General features: G+C 42.9%; 1 protein-coding gene across 1 annotated transcript in view; it reads left to right on the top strand.

Annotated features, from left to right (window-relative positions):
* The window catches only part of LOC122560563 (60S ribosomal protein L3-like), a 31056-nt gene extending 12850 nt beyond the window's left edge, over window positions 1-18206 (top strand). The window contains exons 5-10 of the mRNA XM_043711320.1: window positions 4449-4635; window positions 7355-7515; window positions 8905-9006; window positions 11864-11959; window positions 13136-13255; window positions 17937-18206. Of these exons, the coding sequence (XP_043567255.1) occupies window positions 4449-4635; window positions 7355-7515; window positions 8905-9006; window positions 11864-11959; window positions 13136-13255; window positions 17937-17993 (723 nt within the window). The 3' untranslated portion in view covers window positions 17994-18206. The remainder of the gene's footprint in view (window positions 1-4448; window positions 4636-7354; window positions 7516-8904; window positions 9007-11863; window positions 11960-13135; window positions 13256-17936) is intronic.
* Window positions 18207-18520: the final 314 nt, after the last annotated feature.

The raw sequence follows: 18520 nt of genomic DNA, 5'->3' as shown, positions 1-18520 counted from the left end.
ACATGAACCGCTGTCTGTGTAAAGAAGTTGCCCTCATGTCTTTTTAAAGTTTTGCTCCTCTCACCTTACCCCCTATTCTTGAAATCCCCCAAAGTAGGGAAAAGACACCTGTCGTTCACCTTATCTCTACCCCTCATGATGTTATAAACCACTACAACGTCACCTCTCAACTTCCTACGCTCCAGTGAAAAAAGTCCTAGCCTCTCCTTATAATTCAAACCCTCCATTCCCAGCAACATCCGAATAAGTCTCTTCAGAACCTTGTCCAACTTTAATAAGGCTTATGCCCGAAACGTCGATTCTCCTGTTCCCTGGATGCTGCCTGACCTGCTGCGCTGTTCCAGCAACACATTTTCAGCTCTGATCTCCAGCATCTGCAGACCTCACTTTCTCCTCAACTTTAATAATACCCTTCCTATAGCACGACGACCAGAACTGGACACAGTACTCCAGAAAAGGCCTTGCTAATGTCCTATACAATCTCAAGATAATGTCCCAACTCCTATACTCAAAGGTCTGAGCAATGAAGTGCTTTTATGTTCAGGAGAGAGGCCAGAGAGGATAAACTTAACGCAACATTGTGGTCTTTAAAAACCTGGGGATCAGACTTGACCATATCGTACATCTGGCATACTAGAACAGTGAAGAGAACAAAGAACAATACAACACAGGAACAGGTCCTTTGGCCCTCCAAGTCTGTGCGAACACATCTTGCCCTTCCATCGTAAAACTGTCTTCACTTGTTAGACTATAATTACTATGGTGCCTTGTGTCTCATGTTATGCACATTGTTAATATTTTTCACTGAAGTTATATTTTATTCTATTGAGAGCTCAAGGATTAGAACCAGATTTCATTAAGTCATTACTCAGTTTTTGACATACAGGCTTTCATTCTACATTCACCTGATTTATCTAGTTATCCATGTTTAATCATATGTCCTTTCTTTCCACAAGTCTAACTACACAATGATGACAGCAGCAAGCTGCATTTGTATAGCACCAATGAGGACCCCCCCAAAGGACTTCACATTATCAATTTCAAAAAGGGAATTTACATAACATAAATTAGTTCAATTTGATCATCTAATTAAAAGCTTCAAAATAACTCCTTTAAATGATGCTGTTCAAAAGTTCCGGGTTTGACAGGGATACACCATCAGACAGTAGTGCTGGATAAATGACATCTAACTTTATTGAACATCGTCAATCAAGACCATGCATGGATCTAACAAGGAAGGGCTAGTAAAATACTAAGCAAAGTAAAAAAACACAAAGGTAATACTTTTCAGGGAGACTGCAGATGAGCGACACAAAATATACACTCACCCGTTGAATCTCAATTCCCACTCATGGACAGGAAAACCTTTTCGTTTCCCAAAACAAAAAACCCTCCAAGTTTTCAAGTGGCTGAAAAAAAGAGATTCTAACTATCTGTGAAACCACACTCTTGGAAAGGGAGTCTCTTCCTTCCCCAAGTCAAAAGACCTCAAGTTTCCATACAAAAAACATGCATCATTAACTGTACTGAAACGTATGGCTCTTTTAAGTCAAGCCAAACTCCAGCTGACATGAGCCAGATGCTTGTTGACCTTAGATCTCTGGAGAATATACATGTACAAAACATTGTTTGGAAACCTTATGTTATAGTCCCTTTGCGATTAATCTCTCCCAATTAAAGGTTGTTGTCAAAACTCAGTTTTCTAATAATTTAATTGGTGCTTCCTATGTGTCTAAATTGCCTTAAACATAAAACAGTGTAGCATCAGTGAAACGCTCTGCATTATCTGATGCTGTCACACTGGGTAAAGAAGAAACAGTCTAGATCCAGGTCTCAATATGTCACCTCTGCTCCTGATTGTTTTTGTAATTCCTAGTGAAGGGCTTATGCTTGAAACGTTGATTCTTCTGATCCTCGGATGTTGTCTGACCAGCTGTGTTTTTCCAGCACCACACTCTCGACTCTGTTTTGTAATCATTCCTAACTAATCAGTGGAACATCTATCTATTGCTACCTTGAAATAAACTAGACATCACTAATGCATGGGCTTCCACTAGTTAAGACTTATATTGTCTACAACCTGTCCACAGCATCAACTTAGTGAGAAGAATTTAAGGGGCTTCTTGTGGCACCATGGTAGTGTCCCTACTGTTGGAGTGGGAGTCCTTAGTTCAAGTCTCACCTGTTCCAGAGCTGTGTAGTAACATCCCTGAACAAGTTGATTAGAAAAATAGGTTAAATTAGAAAAGAAAGTAAAGGGAACTGAGGGGTTTGTGGCACAATAGTATTGTCCATATCTCTGATCTAGGTAGCTTGGGTTCAAGGCCCACCTGCTCCAGATGTGTATCAAAACTTGGTTAACTTAAAAGAAAAGCTAGTAATGTGGGTTGGTGGTAGGACATTACCCTAGCAATAAGTCAGATCTGAGGAAGGGTCACTGGACCCAAAACGTTAACTCTGATTTCCCTCCACAGGTACTGCCAGATCTGCTGAGCTTTTCCAGCAATTTCTATTTTTGTTTATAAGTCACCAGTTGGTGTCACAACATATAAGATGCCTTGTCTATTAAAATAGACATGTGAGTCTCAGTTTCACAGTGAAAGAGGTCCTTATTGTGGGGAAAGCTGACTGGACTTGGACACCAGCTTGGAGTTCCTGCTTCTGCCCTCCTGGAGTCTTAAGCTTCAACATAAATCCATTTGTTTCCCAATGTGGCTTGCTTAGGATAAATTGCATTTGCCAGTATGATATGGTCTAAGTGCTTACCCATATGTAAAATATTATCACAAACACTATTGAGACAGATATCTTGAGGTTTATTAATGGCATTAGCTACATACACCGATATATGCCAGACTTACTTACAGTCTGTGTTCAATGTTAACTCATGTTCCTATTGCATTATATATAGAACTGATCCAATTACTAACTGCTTAACTAAATAACTGAGAGTAAGATGGAGATGTTTTATACCCAGAGTGTCAAATGGTGTGTTGTGATTTCATTCTCTTAAAGGTATAGTGCATTGCTGAGATCAACCTTATGCAGTTTCTTTTTGTCACCATTTATTCATTTGAAAATTTGATTATCCTATTTTAACCCTGAAAATGTCTGCCCTTACTTTTAGATTCACATCTACTAAGAATCATTTCAGTTTCTCACTAATATACATGGTTAAAAAACATCCTCATTCCAATGTTAATGCTGCACCTTATGCCCAGTACATGGCCCCGAAATAATCTTCAGATCGGCATCCCATCACCAATCACCTTTTTATTTACAAATGGATAGCCTTTGACAATAGCAGTGCCTCTCACTGAGTCATGCATTCAGGGCCCCAATATCCCTGACATTCATCCTTTTATGTCAGCCAGAGCTCCCTGATTGAGCCAGATTAACAGCCCCAGGTGGGGAGCTCATCGCTACAGGCCCCTGAACCTGATTTGGTAGCGTTTTAGGAAAACAATTGTTTGAAGATTTGAACCTCTAACCATCTCACGTGAAGCCAACATCACCTTGTTTTGCACTTTAGAACTTTCTGAGGAGGAAACAGTTACTTCGTAAATGCAACCTTTTTCCTCTTAACAGTATCACGGTGTTCAGGTTGTATTATCCATAGACTACAGCGATCAAGACAGGTAGGCCGAAGATGACATCACATGAGTGACAGAGTAGCTTATAGTGGTTAACACTGCTGCCTCACAGCACTGAGTATCTGGGTTCAATTCCAGACTCGGGTGACCTTCTGTGTGGTGCTTGTGTATTGTCGGTGTGGGTTTACTCCCACAGTCCAAAGATTGTGGTGTCATGGTGGCTCAGTGGTTAGCACTGCTGCCTCACAGCACCAGGGTCCCAGGTTCAATTCCAGGTGACTGTCTGTGTGGAGTTTGCACATTCTCCCTGTGTCTGCGTGGGTTTCCTTTGGGTGCTCCGGTTTCCTCCCACAGTCCAAAGATGTGCAGGTTAGGTGAATTGGCCATTCTAAATTGCTCATAGTGTTAGGTACATTAGTCAGAGAGAAATGGATCTGGGTGGGCTACTCTTCGGAGGGTCGGTGTGGACTTGTTGGGCCGAAGGGCCTGTTTCCACACTGTAGGTAACCTAATCTAATGTGTAGGTTTGGTGGATTAGCCACACTAAATTGCCCTCTGTTTTTAGGGATGTGCAGGCTAGATGGAATAATTATGGTAAATGTGGGAGTAGAGTGGGATCCTCTTTGGAGGGTCAGTGCAGATTTGATGGGCCCTATCTGCACTATAGAGATTCTAAGATTCTAAAATTGCAAACCGAGTCAACAAATGCAGGGCTGACTATGGCCAGGGGATGAGGAAGAAATGTCTCTTAAAGTAAAGGTTAATGTCATTATACTGTTATTAATATAATGTCCAACAATACCATCCCTCCTCTCCCTTACACCCCCAACCCCCCACCCCACACACACCTATTAGATGAGACTGCTACCTCTGCGTCAGAAAAAAGCTCACATCATGGAAATCCAACTGAATGGAGGGACCATTGCAGAGAAAGTGGACTGGGCACACGAGAAACTAGAGAAACCAGTCCTAGTGAGCACTGTCTTCCATCAGAACGAAATGATCGATGTGATTGGTGTCAGCAAAGGAAAAGGATTCAAAGGTAACTCCGAGACTTGTTAACCTGCCGAGATTCTGTTGTGATATTTAGGCATGAGATGAAGAACAATTATTCCATTTAGAAACTCTGTTTTTCAACCATTTTTGGATTAGGAAGTTGAAGGTTTCACACAAATGAACAATTCTATGATGTTAGTAACCAATCCTATACTCAAAATGGAACCAAGGGAGCACTGGTTGGTAAGAATGGTACAATATTCTCTATCCTCATTGCCTAGATAGATGGCACCCAGTTCCACCTATATTCTCTCTTATTCCAAGATACTGGAACATTAGTCCAGCTTAGATCTAAATCATTTCATTCAAATATTGTACATTAATTTTAAAGTGAATATATTACATATTGTATTGGACAAAAACCTTACTAGTGCAATAAATTTGACTGCTTGTATTATACTTGGTAAGGGTGGAAAGGAATATTAGATGTGACTCAGGCTCAAGCCTAAACATACAATAATGTATGAGGTAATCAGCAATCCAAAGTGCTGATTAGTTACCATTCATTCTCCGAGTATTTCAAATTTGTGATTCCAATGTAAATGTCAAGAAGTCCCTAAAATGCAAGGAGAATGTCTGACTATTGTTGTTCCTGTTATCTTACCAAATAAAGCTTAGCCTATATTCTTAAAAGTACATTAAGGTCATTGTATATCTGTTTGCAATTTACCTTCTCCCTGTCTCTCACCATTGTTAGATGCAGGAAGCTCTATTTAACTCTACTTAAAGAAGTATTGCATATATGTTCTAGTCATATAATGTTAGAGTTCTACAGATATACAGCACGGAAACAGACTATTCGGTCCAGCTTGTCCATGACGACCAGATATCCTAAATTAATCTAGTCCTATTTGCCAGCACTTGGCCCATATCCCTCTAAACCTTTCCTATCCATATACCCATCCAGTTGCCTTTTAAATGTGGTAATTGTACCAGCCACCTCCACTTCCTCTGAAGCTCATTCCATACACGTACCACCCTTTGCATGAAAATGTTGCCTCTTAGGTCTCTTTTATGTCTTTCTCCTCTCACCTTAAACTAATGCTCTCTAGTTCTGGACTCCCCCATCCCAGGGGTAAGATCTTGTATCTTTATCCTATCCATGCCCCTCATGATGCTATAAGCCTTTATAAGGTCACCTCAAACTTTCCAACTCTGGCAACATCCTTGTAAATCTTTTCTGTACCCTTTCAAGTTTTACAACGTCCTTCTGATAGGAAGAGACCAGAAGTGCACACAAAATTCCAACAGTGGCCTAACCAAAGTCCTGTACAGCTGCAACATGACCTCCCAACTCCAGTGCTCAATACTCTGACCAATAAAGGAAAGCATACCAAACGCCTTCTTCATTATCCTTTCTACCTGTGACTCTACTTTCAAAGAACCATAAACCTGCCCTCAAGGTCTCTTTGTTCAGCAACACTCCGTAGGACCTTACCATTAAGTGTTAAGTCCAATCTGATTTCCCTTTCTCATCTATTCCCATGGCATAAGTGTGTGAGCAGAATTTCTGTGGACTTGCCTCTGTGTCTGCCATCCTGTAGAAGGAAGCTCAGAGGGAACTGCTGCCCACAAATGCACTTTTACCCTCGATATTGCATCAGGGTCCAGTCTTCATGCTGTTAGCCACATGTGCACATAAACTGACCTAGAGTTATCATAGAATCCTGACAGGTGTGGGAGCAGACCATTCAGCCCATCAATTCCACACTGACCTTCTGAAGAGCATCCCACCCAGACCCATCCCTCTACTCTCAACTTGTAAACCTGCATTTCCCATTGGCTAATCAACCTAGGCAGCACATCCCTGGACACTCTGAGCAATTCAGCACAGCCAATCTAGCTAAGGTGCACATCTTTGGACTGTGGGAGGAAACCAGAGCACCCAGAGGGGAAGGTGCAAACTCCACGCAGACAATAGGCGGAATTGAACCCAGATCCCTGTGCTAACCACTGAGCCACTATGCCTCTAGTTGAAGCTAGAATCAAACTGGAAGAGAAAGGGCTTTCAAGTTTGCGAAGTGGTTGGTTCAAAGACTGGACAGAACTTAAAAACCAGCAAAGAATGACTAAAAAAGAGGAAACAGAGAGAGAAATCCTAAACAACAACAAAAGAATAAAAGTTTCTACAACTATTCAAAAAGCCAAAGATTGTTCTTCAAGTGCCAATTATGTTTTCCACATAGCATGTATATTTTCCCTCAATTATCTTTTAATCGATTGTTGTAATTTCAAAATTAAGGTTACATTGAATTTCTCTGAAAGACTTAATTGCCTGTGAAAATTCCACACAATATTTCAACTCAATCAGATCATTTTTCATCTCCAGAAAATACAACTTCAGTTTCAAGAGTCTCTCATCACAACCAAAATGGGACGGGGGGGTGAACGCAAACGTTATTTCAAATGGGTTCTGACCAACACATTGCACAACTGCAGTGCGACTGTGAGCTTTCATATTCTTTGCCTTTTGTGAATCTTCAGTGTCCACTTATAAAGGCATGCAGAAACATGGTGGGAATTTTAAAACCATGGATGTGTTCTGTGGGGTTAGATGAAGAATTATTGGATCAAAGGATGTGGAGATTATCATAAGTTATTGAGCTAACTGAATGGCGGATATGCATTTAGGAGATTTCGGGGGGAAAGTATGCAAAAGGTAAAATGTAATCACAACAACTGCATCTTTTCTTTGTAATTTGAAGGTGTCACATCCCGCTGGCACACTAAGAAACTTCCCCGGAAGACCCACAAAGGTCTGAGGAAGGTCGCTTGCATTGGAGCCTGGCATCCGGCTCGCGTTGGGTTCACAATTGCCCGGACGGGACAGAAAGGTTATTTCCACCGCACAGAGGTCAATAAGAAGGTATGGTCTTTAGACATTGTGAGGCAAAGTTCCCATCATCCTTGATACTTCATGTCAAACTGTAAATTTTGAGCTAATTTTATAACCCACAACAAACAGAAGCAATCTTTCCTTATCCTACATTAATATGTCCGAGCTCACACTCCAGGAGCTACTTTCCAAATAAGATGTGGGGTTCTCCATCTTGCTAAACTGGTCAGTGCAGATAGGGAGAAGCTGTACCAGCTCACAGAAGGGAAACGGACGATCGTGCAGAGCTTTAAAGTGATGTGACAAAAAAAAATCTTTTTTCACACAGTGGGCAGTTAATATATAGAATGCATTGCCTGAGAATTTGTTGGAAACAAAAAAAAACTGCAGATGCCGGAATCCAAAGTAGACAGGCCGGAGGCTGGAAGAACACAGCAAGCCAGGCAGCATCAGGAAGTGGAGAAGTCAACGTTTCAGGTGTAACCCTTCTTCAGGACTGAAGAAGATTATACCTGAAACGTTGACTTCTTCACCATCTGATGCTACCTGGCTTGCTGTGTTCTTCCAGCTTTCTGGAAATGTGGTGGAAGCAGGTTCTATTGAGACATACAAGAGGGGCATTGGATGGTGGTTTGGATAGTAATAGTGTGCAGGAATATAGGGTTCTGTTCTGCATGGAAGTTGTATATTCTCCCTGAGTCTGCGTGGGTTTCCTCCAGGTGCTCTGGTTTCCTCCCACAGTCCAAGGATGTGCAGATTAGATGGATTGGCCATGCTAAATTGTCTGTAGTGTCCTAGGATATGTAGGCTAAGTGGGTTAACCATGGGAAATGCAGGGTTACAGGAATAGGGTGGGGGCCCAGGTCTGGGAGTGACACTGTGCAGAGGGTTGGTGCAGAGACCAAATGCCCTCTATGTGCACTGTAGGGATTCTAAGATTCTAAGGAAGAGATATTGCCCTGAATGTTGGGGGATGCTCTTTTGTATAGTGCCATGGGCTGTTTTAAACTTCATGAAGGTTGAAGACTGGTCTCGTGGTGCATTAGGAGTGCTTGGACCGAGAAGCTCTGGGTTCAAATCTGGCTCCAGGACTTAGAGTGCTTGTGACACAACCTTACAATAGTTCGTCATCCTGCTAAGTCTCACAAAATATGCAGAGCAGGTGCTAAGAACAGAGGGGAAAAAAAATCCTGGCCAGCCTGACAATATAAGGAATGCTGCCCTCAGAAACCAGATCCACTCGTTTCTCTCGCAGTCTGAAACTAAGAGGGAGATGTCCACAGTCCCTTGTGGGTAAATAACAGACGATTTAGTAATAGGGCCTTGATTGAATGCCTCATCCTAAAGACACTAGCTCTCAGTGCTAATGCCTGATTATAAACACCATGTGAATGTTTCTTTGTCTTGGTTCATGCTCAGATATATCGTATTGGAAAAGGTATCCATATCGAAGATGGCAAATTAGTGAAAAATAATGCTTCTACTCATTATGATCTGACTGATAAGAGCATCACTCCTATGGTGAGTCACTTTGAACATTCTCACTTGGAATATAGCTGATGTTTGCAAATTGATTCTGACAATTATAAAGTGCTGCTATCCTCCTTATATATCATTCTGAGTTCTTACCACAAGAACCAATACTTCTCAAGAATATACCATCTATAAATGGGTTGACCACTAGTTGTAGGATAGTTCCAGTTAGTTAGAACTTACTGCTTGTGGTTAATGGTTCCTTCATCCCTGCGTTACCCAGCTTGAACTTACTGGTAATTTATGAATCTTACTATATTTCACATATAAAGTCAAAAAATAACTCACCTCAGTCAGGCAGAATGGAGGTTTCACCTAGATTATTAAAGACTATGGACTCAATCTTACTTTTCTTTGCTAAATCCGAGTTGCATTGAATGTTTTGGAAGGATTTCCACCATGTGACTTAACAGGTTTTCTCACAAAACTTGCCTCATGAACTATCTATCATGCCCCAAGGCATGCCTCAGGTCCCATTTTACCACACGTTGTTTCTGGAACAGTTTACCACTCAGTGGATATACACCAAAAGCCCAGCATCCTTTGCATCCACTCCATCTTTGATAGAGCACTGTGTAAATGGACTTGTGTTAGCAATCCAGTGCTGCCCCTTATCAGCAATGGTATGGCATTACAGCCACAGAACCACACTGCCCAAGGCACACAGGTTGACATTCTCTCACATGTATGACCCCATTCTCTCAGCCGGGTTACTGTTTAACCAGCAGGCCACACACCTTACCTGTCAGTAACTGCATCCAAATTAACACCTTCTCTAGGTCAGTACAGTTAAAGGCAAAAAGCAAACACTGTCCAAACCTCTGATGTTCACCCCTACCACACCAACCAGCATCACGCCTAATGACTATTTTATGGTCCATGATGGACTGCTTTATCCACTGGAACTAGTTGTCAATCAACTTCTGTCTGGTTTGTAATGCTTGGTGCACTTGCATTCTGCCATGGACAATGTCAGCTTCCTCCTCCCCAGGCTCCTCCTCCTCCTCCTCTTAATGGAACGTCTCCCAGTTCCTCAGTGTCCATCACACTGCCTCATTGGAACGTCTCCCAGTTCCTCAGTGTCCATCACACTGCCTCATTGGAACATCTCCCAGTTCCTCAGTGTCCAGTACACTGCCTCATTGGAACGTCTCCCAGTTCCTCAGTGTCCAGCACACTGCTTCATTGGAACGTCTCCCAGTTCCTCAGTGTCCAGGACACTGCCTCATTGGAACGTCTCCCAGTTCCTCAGTATCCAGCACACTGCTTCATTGGAACGTTTCCCAGTTCCTCTGTGTCCAGTACACTGCCTCATTGGAATGTCTCCCAGTTCCTCAGTGTTCAGTACACTGCCTCATTGGAACGTCTCCCAGTTCCTCAGTGTCTAGCACACTGCCTCATTGGAATGTCTCCCAGTTCCTCAGTGTCCAGGACACTGCTTCATTGAAACGTCTCCCAGTTCCTCAGTGTCCAGCACACTGCTTCATTGGAATGTCTCCCAGTTCCTCAGTGTCCAGTACACTGCTTCATTGGAACATCTCCCAGTTCCTCAGTATCCATCACACTGCCTCATTGGAACGTCTCCCAGTTCCTCAGTGTCTAGCACACTGCCTCATTGGAACGTCTCCCAGTTCCTCAGTGTCTAGCACACTGCCTCATTGGAACGTCTCCCAGTTCCTCAGTGTCTAGCACACTGCCTCATTGGAACGTCTCCCAGTTCCTCAGTGTCCAGGACACTGCTTCATTGGAACATCTCCCAGTTCCTCAGTATCCATCACACTGCCTCATTGGAACGTCTCCCAGTTCCTCAGTGTCTAGCACACTGCTTCATTGGAATGTCTCCCAGTTCCTCAGTGTCCAGTACACTGCTTCATTGGAACATCTCCCAGTTCCTCAGTATCCATCACACTGCCTCATTGGAACGTCTCCCAGTTCCTCAGTGTCCAGGACACTGCTTCATTGGAACGTCTCCCAGTTCCTCAGTGTCCATCACACTGCCTCATTGGAACGTCTCCCAGTTCCTCAGTGTCTAGCACACTGCTTCATTGCCTGCTCCAACTGTGCAGACCACAGCTTGCCAGGATGATGCAACACACTCTGGGAGCACTATAAATGGCCAGGACCAGTCGCATGTTTTCCAGTTCTCTGCCCTTGTCTCTCTTTATGTATCAGCATGTATGATTTAATATGTGGTCCTCAGTCCCTCTGTTTAGCATATCCTTGTTTGATAAGATGGCTAATTTGAGGAAATAATCACTTAGTTCAACCGGGTCCTTCAGAGATAGGGCAAGTTACCACCCTACATGGTTCTTATGTGACTGTTAAGTTGCACACAATGTGCTTGGCATTAACTATCTTTGGTACAACCCGGGATTGGTAATAAATACTGGTTTGCTGGCATTGCCTACCTCCTGGTAAGAAAGAAAAAAAGAATAGTTGGGAGAAGGAAGCAAGGGGAAGAACCTGCCCAACTGATTCATTAGTCTGTTGTTATGAGTCCAGAAAAAGTACAAATTACAGTTTAATAGGAATGAATCAATAGTTCAAAGATACATCTTTCCAAATGTTCATCCAACTCGTTACTTCAATAATGCTAAATTTTAAACAATACTGAATCCCTTATCTCTCAGTCATGTTTGTAATAATCTGTTCATGTTACCTTATGCTTTGTTGACTGACAGATTTATTCATTGCACATGTAATTCAGTCCATGGGCAGTTACAATTTAACAGCCGTACTGTTTACAGTTCTAATTATGTTCAGATATTTTGGCTTCAGTTACTTGTTGATTCTTGTGTTGTACTAATCGGATGCTGGTTGCAATCGATCTGCTTTTCTGTTTTAGGGTGGATTTCCGCATTATGGTGAAGTGAACAATGACTATGTTATGGTGAAAGGCTGTGTTGTTGGAACGAAGAAGCGTATTCTTGCGCTCAGAAAGGTACACCGTCCCCCCTCTGTGTGGCAGCAATGTGTTTGGGGAGTCGTCAATTCGAGCTTTGCTTTTGTGGTGTTTTGAGGGAGAGAGTTTTCTCTGTCCACTTTTTAAGCATCAAGTGCGCGTTCGTTAAAATTACATACAGAGACAGTGGCCCAGAAACTGGCAGTTATTGCTCCATGATGGGCTCCATTCCTGAGAATGTCAGTAGTTTAGTGGCTCAGTGGTTAGCACTGCTGCATCACAGCGCCAGGGATCTGGGTTCGATTCCAGTTGACTCTCTGTGTGGAGTTTGCATGTTCACCCTGTGTCTGTGTGAGTTTCCTCCCACAATCTAAAGATGTGCAGGTTAGGTGAATTGGCCATGCTAAATTGTCCATAGTGTTGAGGGGTGTGCAGGTGAGGTGCATTAGTCTGGGGTAAATGTAGAGTTATAGGGTAGGGAGAATGGGTCTGGGTGGGTTACTCTTTGGAGGGTCAGTGTGGATTCATTGGGCCGAAGGGCTTGTTCCGTACTGTAGGGATTCTATGATAAAATTCGTGAGAGCAGAACTGGTTAAAAATCAAGGATAGACGAATCTTGCCTGCGGAAGTTGAATTTTGTCTTTAATTTATTTGTTGATGCGGATAGGCAAATTCATGATTTTGTGGATACGGAGGATTTATTGTGGTTGTTTCTGAAGTGGGATGGAATCCTTGTATTACCAGCACCCAGGGAAGCCAGTGGAAGCACGATAGTCAATCTATATATGTCAGGGTTATATCACAGCCACAATGTCTGTGGAAAAAGCCATCATCAATATGGCGGCTGGTACACAACTGGCATGGAATGAGCACGTGTTTTCCCGTGCCATATTCAGTCCTGAAACGTCCATTGGAAAACAAAGCAGCACTCTTAAATAAAGTCAGTCGACATCCTGGAACAAAGCATGAGGTTTCCATGGAAACGATGGAGGGGACAACTTGGAAACCTTTCGATCAAAATCTCAAGAATGGGTAAAACAGCATTTGTACAGGCGGGCATCCATTTCAAGTGCAGAAGGGTCACTGAAAGCCGCGGACTGGTTGATTGTATGTCATGATCGTATTAAGTACACTCCAGAAGGTACGCTGTTACATTGTATTCCTGGAGGAACTGGAGGTGATTATTCAGGGTTGCTGTCTGCTCTTCTTTTTCAGTCTCTCCTGATTCACACCAAGAGGACTGCTATTGAATCGGTTGAGCTCAAGTTCATTGACACAACTTCCAAATTTGGCTATGGACACTTCCAGACACCAGAGGAGAAGAGAGCCTTCATGGTAGGGATACCAACAATAACAAAGAGCAGTATAGCACAGGAACAGGCCATTCAGCCCACTAAGGCTTTGCTGATACATATTACCTGACTAAAGACCTTTCGTCTCTACGTAGTCCACATCCCTCTATTATCTGCCTATTCACGTATATGTCAAGATGCCTCTTAAATGTTGCTATTGTAGCTGTTGCTACCACCTCCTCTAGCAGTGCATATCAGATACTTACCACCCTCTGTGTAAAATAACCTGCCTCTCACATCTCCTTTAAAGTTACTCCCTTTTACCTTAAACCTATGTCCCCCATAGTAATTGACATTTCTACCCTGGGAAAAACACTCCAACCCACCCTCCAATCCATGCCCCTCATAACTATGTAAACGTCTATCAGGTCATCCCTCGTCCTTGGACGTACAAGTGAAAACAACCCAGGTTTCTCCAATCTCTCCTCATAGCTAATACCCTCCAAACCAGGCAACATCCTGCTAAACTGTTTCTGTACCTGTCCAAAGCCGCCACGTCCTTTCAGTAGTGTGGCGATCAGAACTGGACCCAATATTCCAAATGTGACCTAACTAAAGTTCTATGCAATTGCAACATAACTTGGCAATTTTTATACCGCATGCCCCGACTGATGAAGGCAAGCATGCCAAGTGCCATCTTGATCACCTCATATTGCTCTTTCAGGGAATTATGGACCTGTATGCCCAGACCCCTCTATGTTGATGCTACCAAGTGTTCTGCCATTTACTGTATACGTCCCTCCTGCATTAGAACTCCCAAACGTGCATCACCCTTGATTTTTCCAGATTAAACTTCATCTGCCATTTCTCCATCCAAGCCTCTAGCCTATCCATATCCTCCTCACTATCCGCAGCTCCCCCAATCTTTGTGTCGTCCACAAACTTACTAACCACAAACTTACTAAACTTATCACATTTTCCTCCAAATCACCAATTTATATTACAAACAACAAGGCTCTCAGCACTGATCCCTGCAGAACACCACTGGTCATAGATCTCCAGTCAGAAAAACATCCTTCCTCCGCTAATCTCTGTTTTTGATGACTGAGCTAGCACACTGTTTCCATTTTATCATCTCACTGTAGAGTCCATGTGACTGCATCTTTTGTATCAGCCTGCTATGACAGACCTAGTCAAAGGCCTTGCTAAAGTTGATTTCAGAGTAAGTAAGGACTGCAGATGCTGGAGGGTCAGAGTCACAAAGTGTGGTACTGGAAGGCAGCATCCGAGGAGCAGGAGAGTCAACATTTTGGGCATAAGCCCCACATCAGGAATGAGGATATACACAACATCCACCATCCTGCCCTCATCAAACATCTTTGTCACTTCCTCCATAAGTTCTATTCCTAAGAATCTTTTCCAACTATTTCCCTACCACTGACATAAGGCTCACTGGCCTGGAATTTCCTGGATTATCCCTGTTGCCATTCTTACACAAAAAAAAAAGCCAACATTAGCTACTTTCTATCCCTCTGGGGAACCGCTCCTGTGACTGAAGAGAATACAAAGATTTCATACAAGACCCCTGAAATCTCTGCTTCTGCCTCCCTCAGCATGCTGAGATAGATACCGTCAGGTCTTCGGAACTTACCTACTTTAATGCTTTTCAAAACACCCAACCCCCAAACAAGGCTGACAATGTAGCTCGGACTCTGTGGGATAGATTTGGACTCTTTGTGATAGCATAAAGCAGCTGATGATGAGTTAGCAGCTCATTTTACGTTCCTCTCCCGACTTTCCACTGTGGTCATGGGAGATGACATAGTGATAACGTTACTGGACTAACCATCCAGAATCCCAGGCTAATGTTCTGGGCATGTGGATTGAAATCCCACCATGGTAAAATTGAACTGGTGTGGTAAATCTAAACGGATGGGAAAATTTGAACTGGGTAAAAATATGGAATAAAAAACTAGGTTAATGGTGACCAATTAACAACTATTGATTATTGTAGGTTCATTAAGCTCCTTGTAGTGGAAGGAAATCTGCCAACCTTACCTGGTCTGGCCATCATGTGGCTCCAGACCCACAGCAATGTGGTTGACTCTTAACTGTCCTCTGGGCAACAGGCCATAAATGCCAACCCAGTCAAATGCCCACATCCCATAAAATAAAAAAAAACGTTAATGTGAAAGTGTGACTGTAGAGGTGATAAGATCTAACAGTCTTTCAGATTAGGGAGTGGCAATTTAACTTAATCCAAACAGATGAATTAAGAGCAGAAGTAGGCTATTCAGCCCCTTGAGCATGTCCATAAGACCATAAGACCATAAGACTTATGTCCTGCCATTCAATAAGATCACTGTTTGCGTTTGGAATTCCATCTTCCCATCTATCCCTGATATCCCCTGCCTCACAAAACTCTATCCAGTTCGGCCTTAAAAAAATATTCAATTAGTCTTCTTACACCACCTTCGGAGGCAGAGAGTTCCAAAGTCACATAACACTGACAGAGGATAAAACTTCTCATTTCCATCCTACAATGCTGATCCCCAATCTTTAAACAGTGTCCACTAGAGGAAACATCCTCTGTGCATCCACCTTCTCAAGACCACTAATGTTATACACTTCAACCAAATCTGCACTCATTCTTTTAAACCTCCGTGGAACCAAGCCCAGCCTGGCCTTCCAAGAAAACCCACTCATTCTGGGTACCAATCTAGTAAAGATCCTCTGGTCCACTTCCAACACAATGTTATCCTTCCTTAAATAAGGAGACCAAAACTACAAACAGTGTTTGATTTGTGGTCTCACCAATGCCCTGTATAACTCATGTTCAATTCCTCTCATAACAAAAGTTAGAATCTCATTCGCCTTCTTGTGGCACATTGGGTGGTACAGTGCCTCAATGGTTAGCATGGCTGCCTCACAATGCTAGGGACCTGGTTTTGATTCCAGCCTGTGACTGTGTGGAGTTTGCATGTTCTCCCTGTGTCTGTGTGGGTTTCCATCCGAGGCTCTGGTTTCCTCCCACAGTCCAAAAATGTGCGGGTTAGGTGGATCGTCCTTGGGGAAATTGCCAACAATGTGTTAGCCATGGGAAATGCAGGGATGGGGTGGATCTGGGTGGGATGGTCTTTGGAGGGTCGGTTGGACTACATGGGCTGAATGGCCTCCTTCCACACTGTAGGGATTCTATAATCTTCCATATTTGCTGCACACTAGCATTTTGTAAATCACACATTAGAATGTTGAGAAATCTGCAGTCATTCTCCATTTTAATAATGCTCTCCTTTTCTCATTACTCCTACATTCACATTTTTGCACATTATACTCCATCTGTCTGACATTTGCCCACTCAGTCAACCAACTTGTATCAGCAGTATTCCCCTTTTGTCCTCTTCACAACATATTTTCCTATCTATCGTTGTGTCATCTGCAAATTTAGTCATCAAGCTTTCACTCCCCTCATTTAAGTCTTGGATATACATTGGAAAAAGCTGAGGACCCAGCATAGACTCCCGTCCATCAGTCAATTTCTTAACCAGATCCATAATTTGTCTTCAATTCTATGCCTTCTGGAATCCAAATAATCTTTAATGTTCCACTGTTTGCTACTCCAGTCATCACTTCAATGCTTTCAATTAAGCTTCACCTACCCTTGACCTTTACAAATTGTTGAGAACCGTGTTATTTCGACAGAGCACAGTAAACTTTGAATCATTTGACATGCAATTCTCTGCTAATCGAAATTTCTGACCTGTCTTTTTCAACTGTCAGGTTGAAAAATAGGAAATTAACAATAATAACAGTGGATTGTCAAACCTACAGAAGTTAACCTCAGGCTTAAGATTGGATCATAGAATCTCTACAGTGTAGAAACAGGCTCAACAAGTCCACACTTACCCTCCAAAGAGTAATCCACCCAGACCTATTCCCCTACATTTACCCCTGACTAATACATCTACACATTCCTGAACACTACAGGTAATTCAGTATGGCCAATCCACCTAACCTACACATCTTTGGGCTGTGGGAGGAAACCAGAGCACCTGGAGGAAACCCGCACAGACACGGGGAGAACATGCAAACTCCACACAGACAGTCGCCTGAGGCTGGAATCAAACCCAGGTCCCTGGTGCCATGAGGCAGCAGTGCTAACCACTGAGCCACCATGTCGCCCAAAATAAGTGGGTCAGTTTTGGTCACTGCGTCTGGACAATAATATTCAGGTGGGAGCAACTGCCAGTTAAACAGCTAGCTTGATTCTGAATTTGGCCAGAAGAACATGGTATTTGCCCATTCCCAAGATATGGGGCTTGTACTGCTGTGCCCTCCTGTGCTGGGGCCTTTGAGTAAGCTGCTTCCCCTGTCCCTTCAATACCTCAAAGATGGAGCAGACCCTGCATTATGTCCAGAGTAGTCCATCTCCTTGTTAACCAGCATTTCCTGGGCCTGTTGGACAACAACAATTGAACAGAGGAGGACTTGGACAGATATTTAATTAGTAAGGGATTAAAAGGTTATGGAGAGCAGGTATAAAACTGGAGTTGAGGCCAGGAACAGGGCACCCATGTATGTATTGAAAGGCAGAGCAGGGGCTGAACTGCCAATTCCTGCTTCTCGATCTTATGTTTGTATACTGAAGGCAAGTTAATGATGTATATTGGGGGTCAGAATAACACAAAAATCATTTTCATTTCTATCTTGTTCTTTTTATTCAGGGGCCATTGAAGAAAGATCGGGTACAAGTGGGGGCCAGTGTCTCAGCTGATTCTTAACAGCTGAAGGACTGTATTGTCACTGAATCCCTTATCCGGCTGAGAATAAAGAATCGTTTGATGCTCAGTTTTTGTTTTCCAAAGTTACTTGTTACTCTACAATAGCAGGCTACATCTCACAAAATAATGTCAATGATTAAATGGTCAATGCTCCGTATCATCCTGCTTTCTGTGATAATTGATAACATGGGACATAAAATCAGCTGGAAGAAGCTTTTTATCTCTGTTGCTAATCATTTCCACATGTTAAATAATTAACCACGACTGGAATTAGTCTGCCTTCGTCCATGGAAGCAATTTTCAATCCCTCATCGCCCCTTTCCTGCACTGTGAAATGTTTACCTGCTGCAGGGAAAGGAACACTCTGGACATTCCAAGGCCGATTTAATATGTTTTCTCAGTTGGGCCTGCAAGGGGTTGCGCAGCCTGCTGGCTTGTTGTGTGCAATAGTCGCTTAAGTAAACAAAGGTCCTATATCTGTGCTTCGAGGACCCTGATTATAATCCTTATCAGATCCATGTTGGAAT

The sequence above is a fragment of the Chiloscyllium plagiosum genome, chromosome 21 (genome assembly GCF_004010195.1).
Source record: "Chiloscyllium plagiosum isolate BGI_BamShark_2017 chromosome 21, ASM401019v2, whole genome shotgun sequence".
NCBI classification, from domain to species: domain Eukaryota; kingdom Metazoa; phylum Chordata; class Chondrichthyes; order Orectolobiformes; family Hemiscylliidae; genus Chiloscyllium; species Chiloscyllium plagiosum.
Note: the sequence above shows the minus strand (reverse complement) of the source record. Positions and strands in the feature narration are given on the sequence as shown.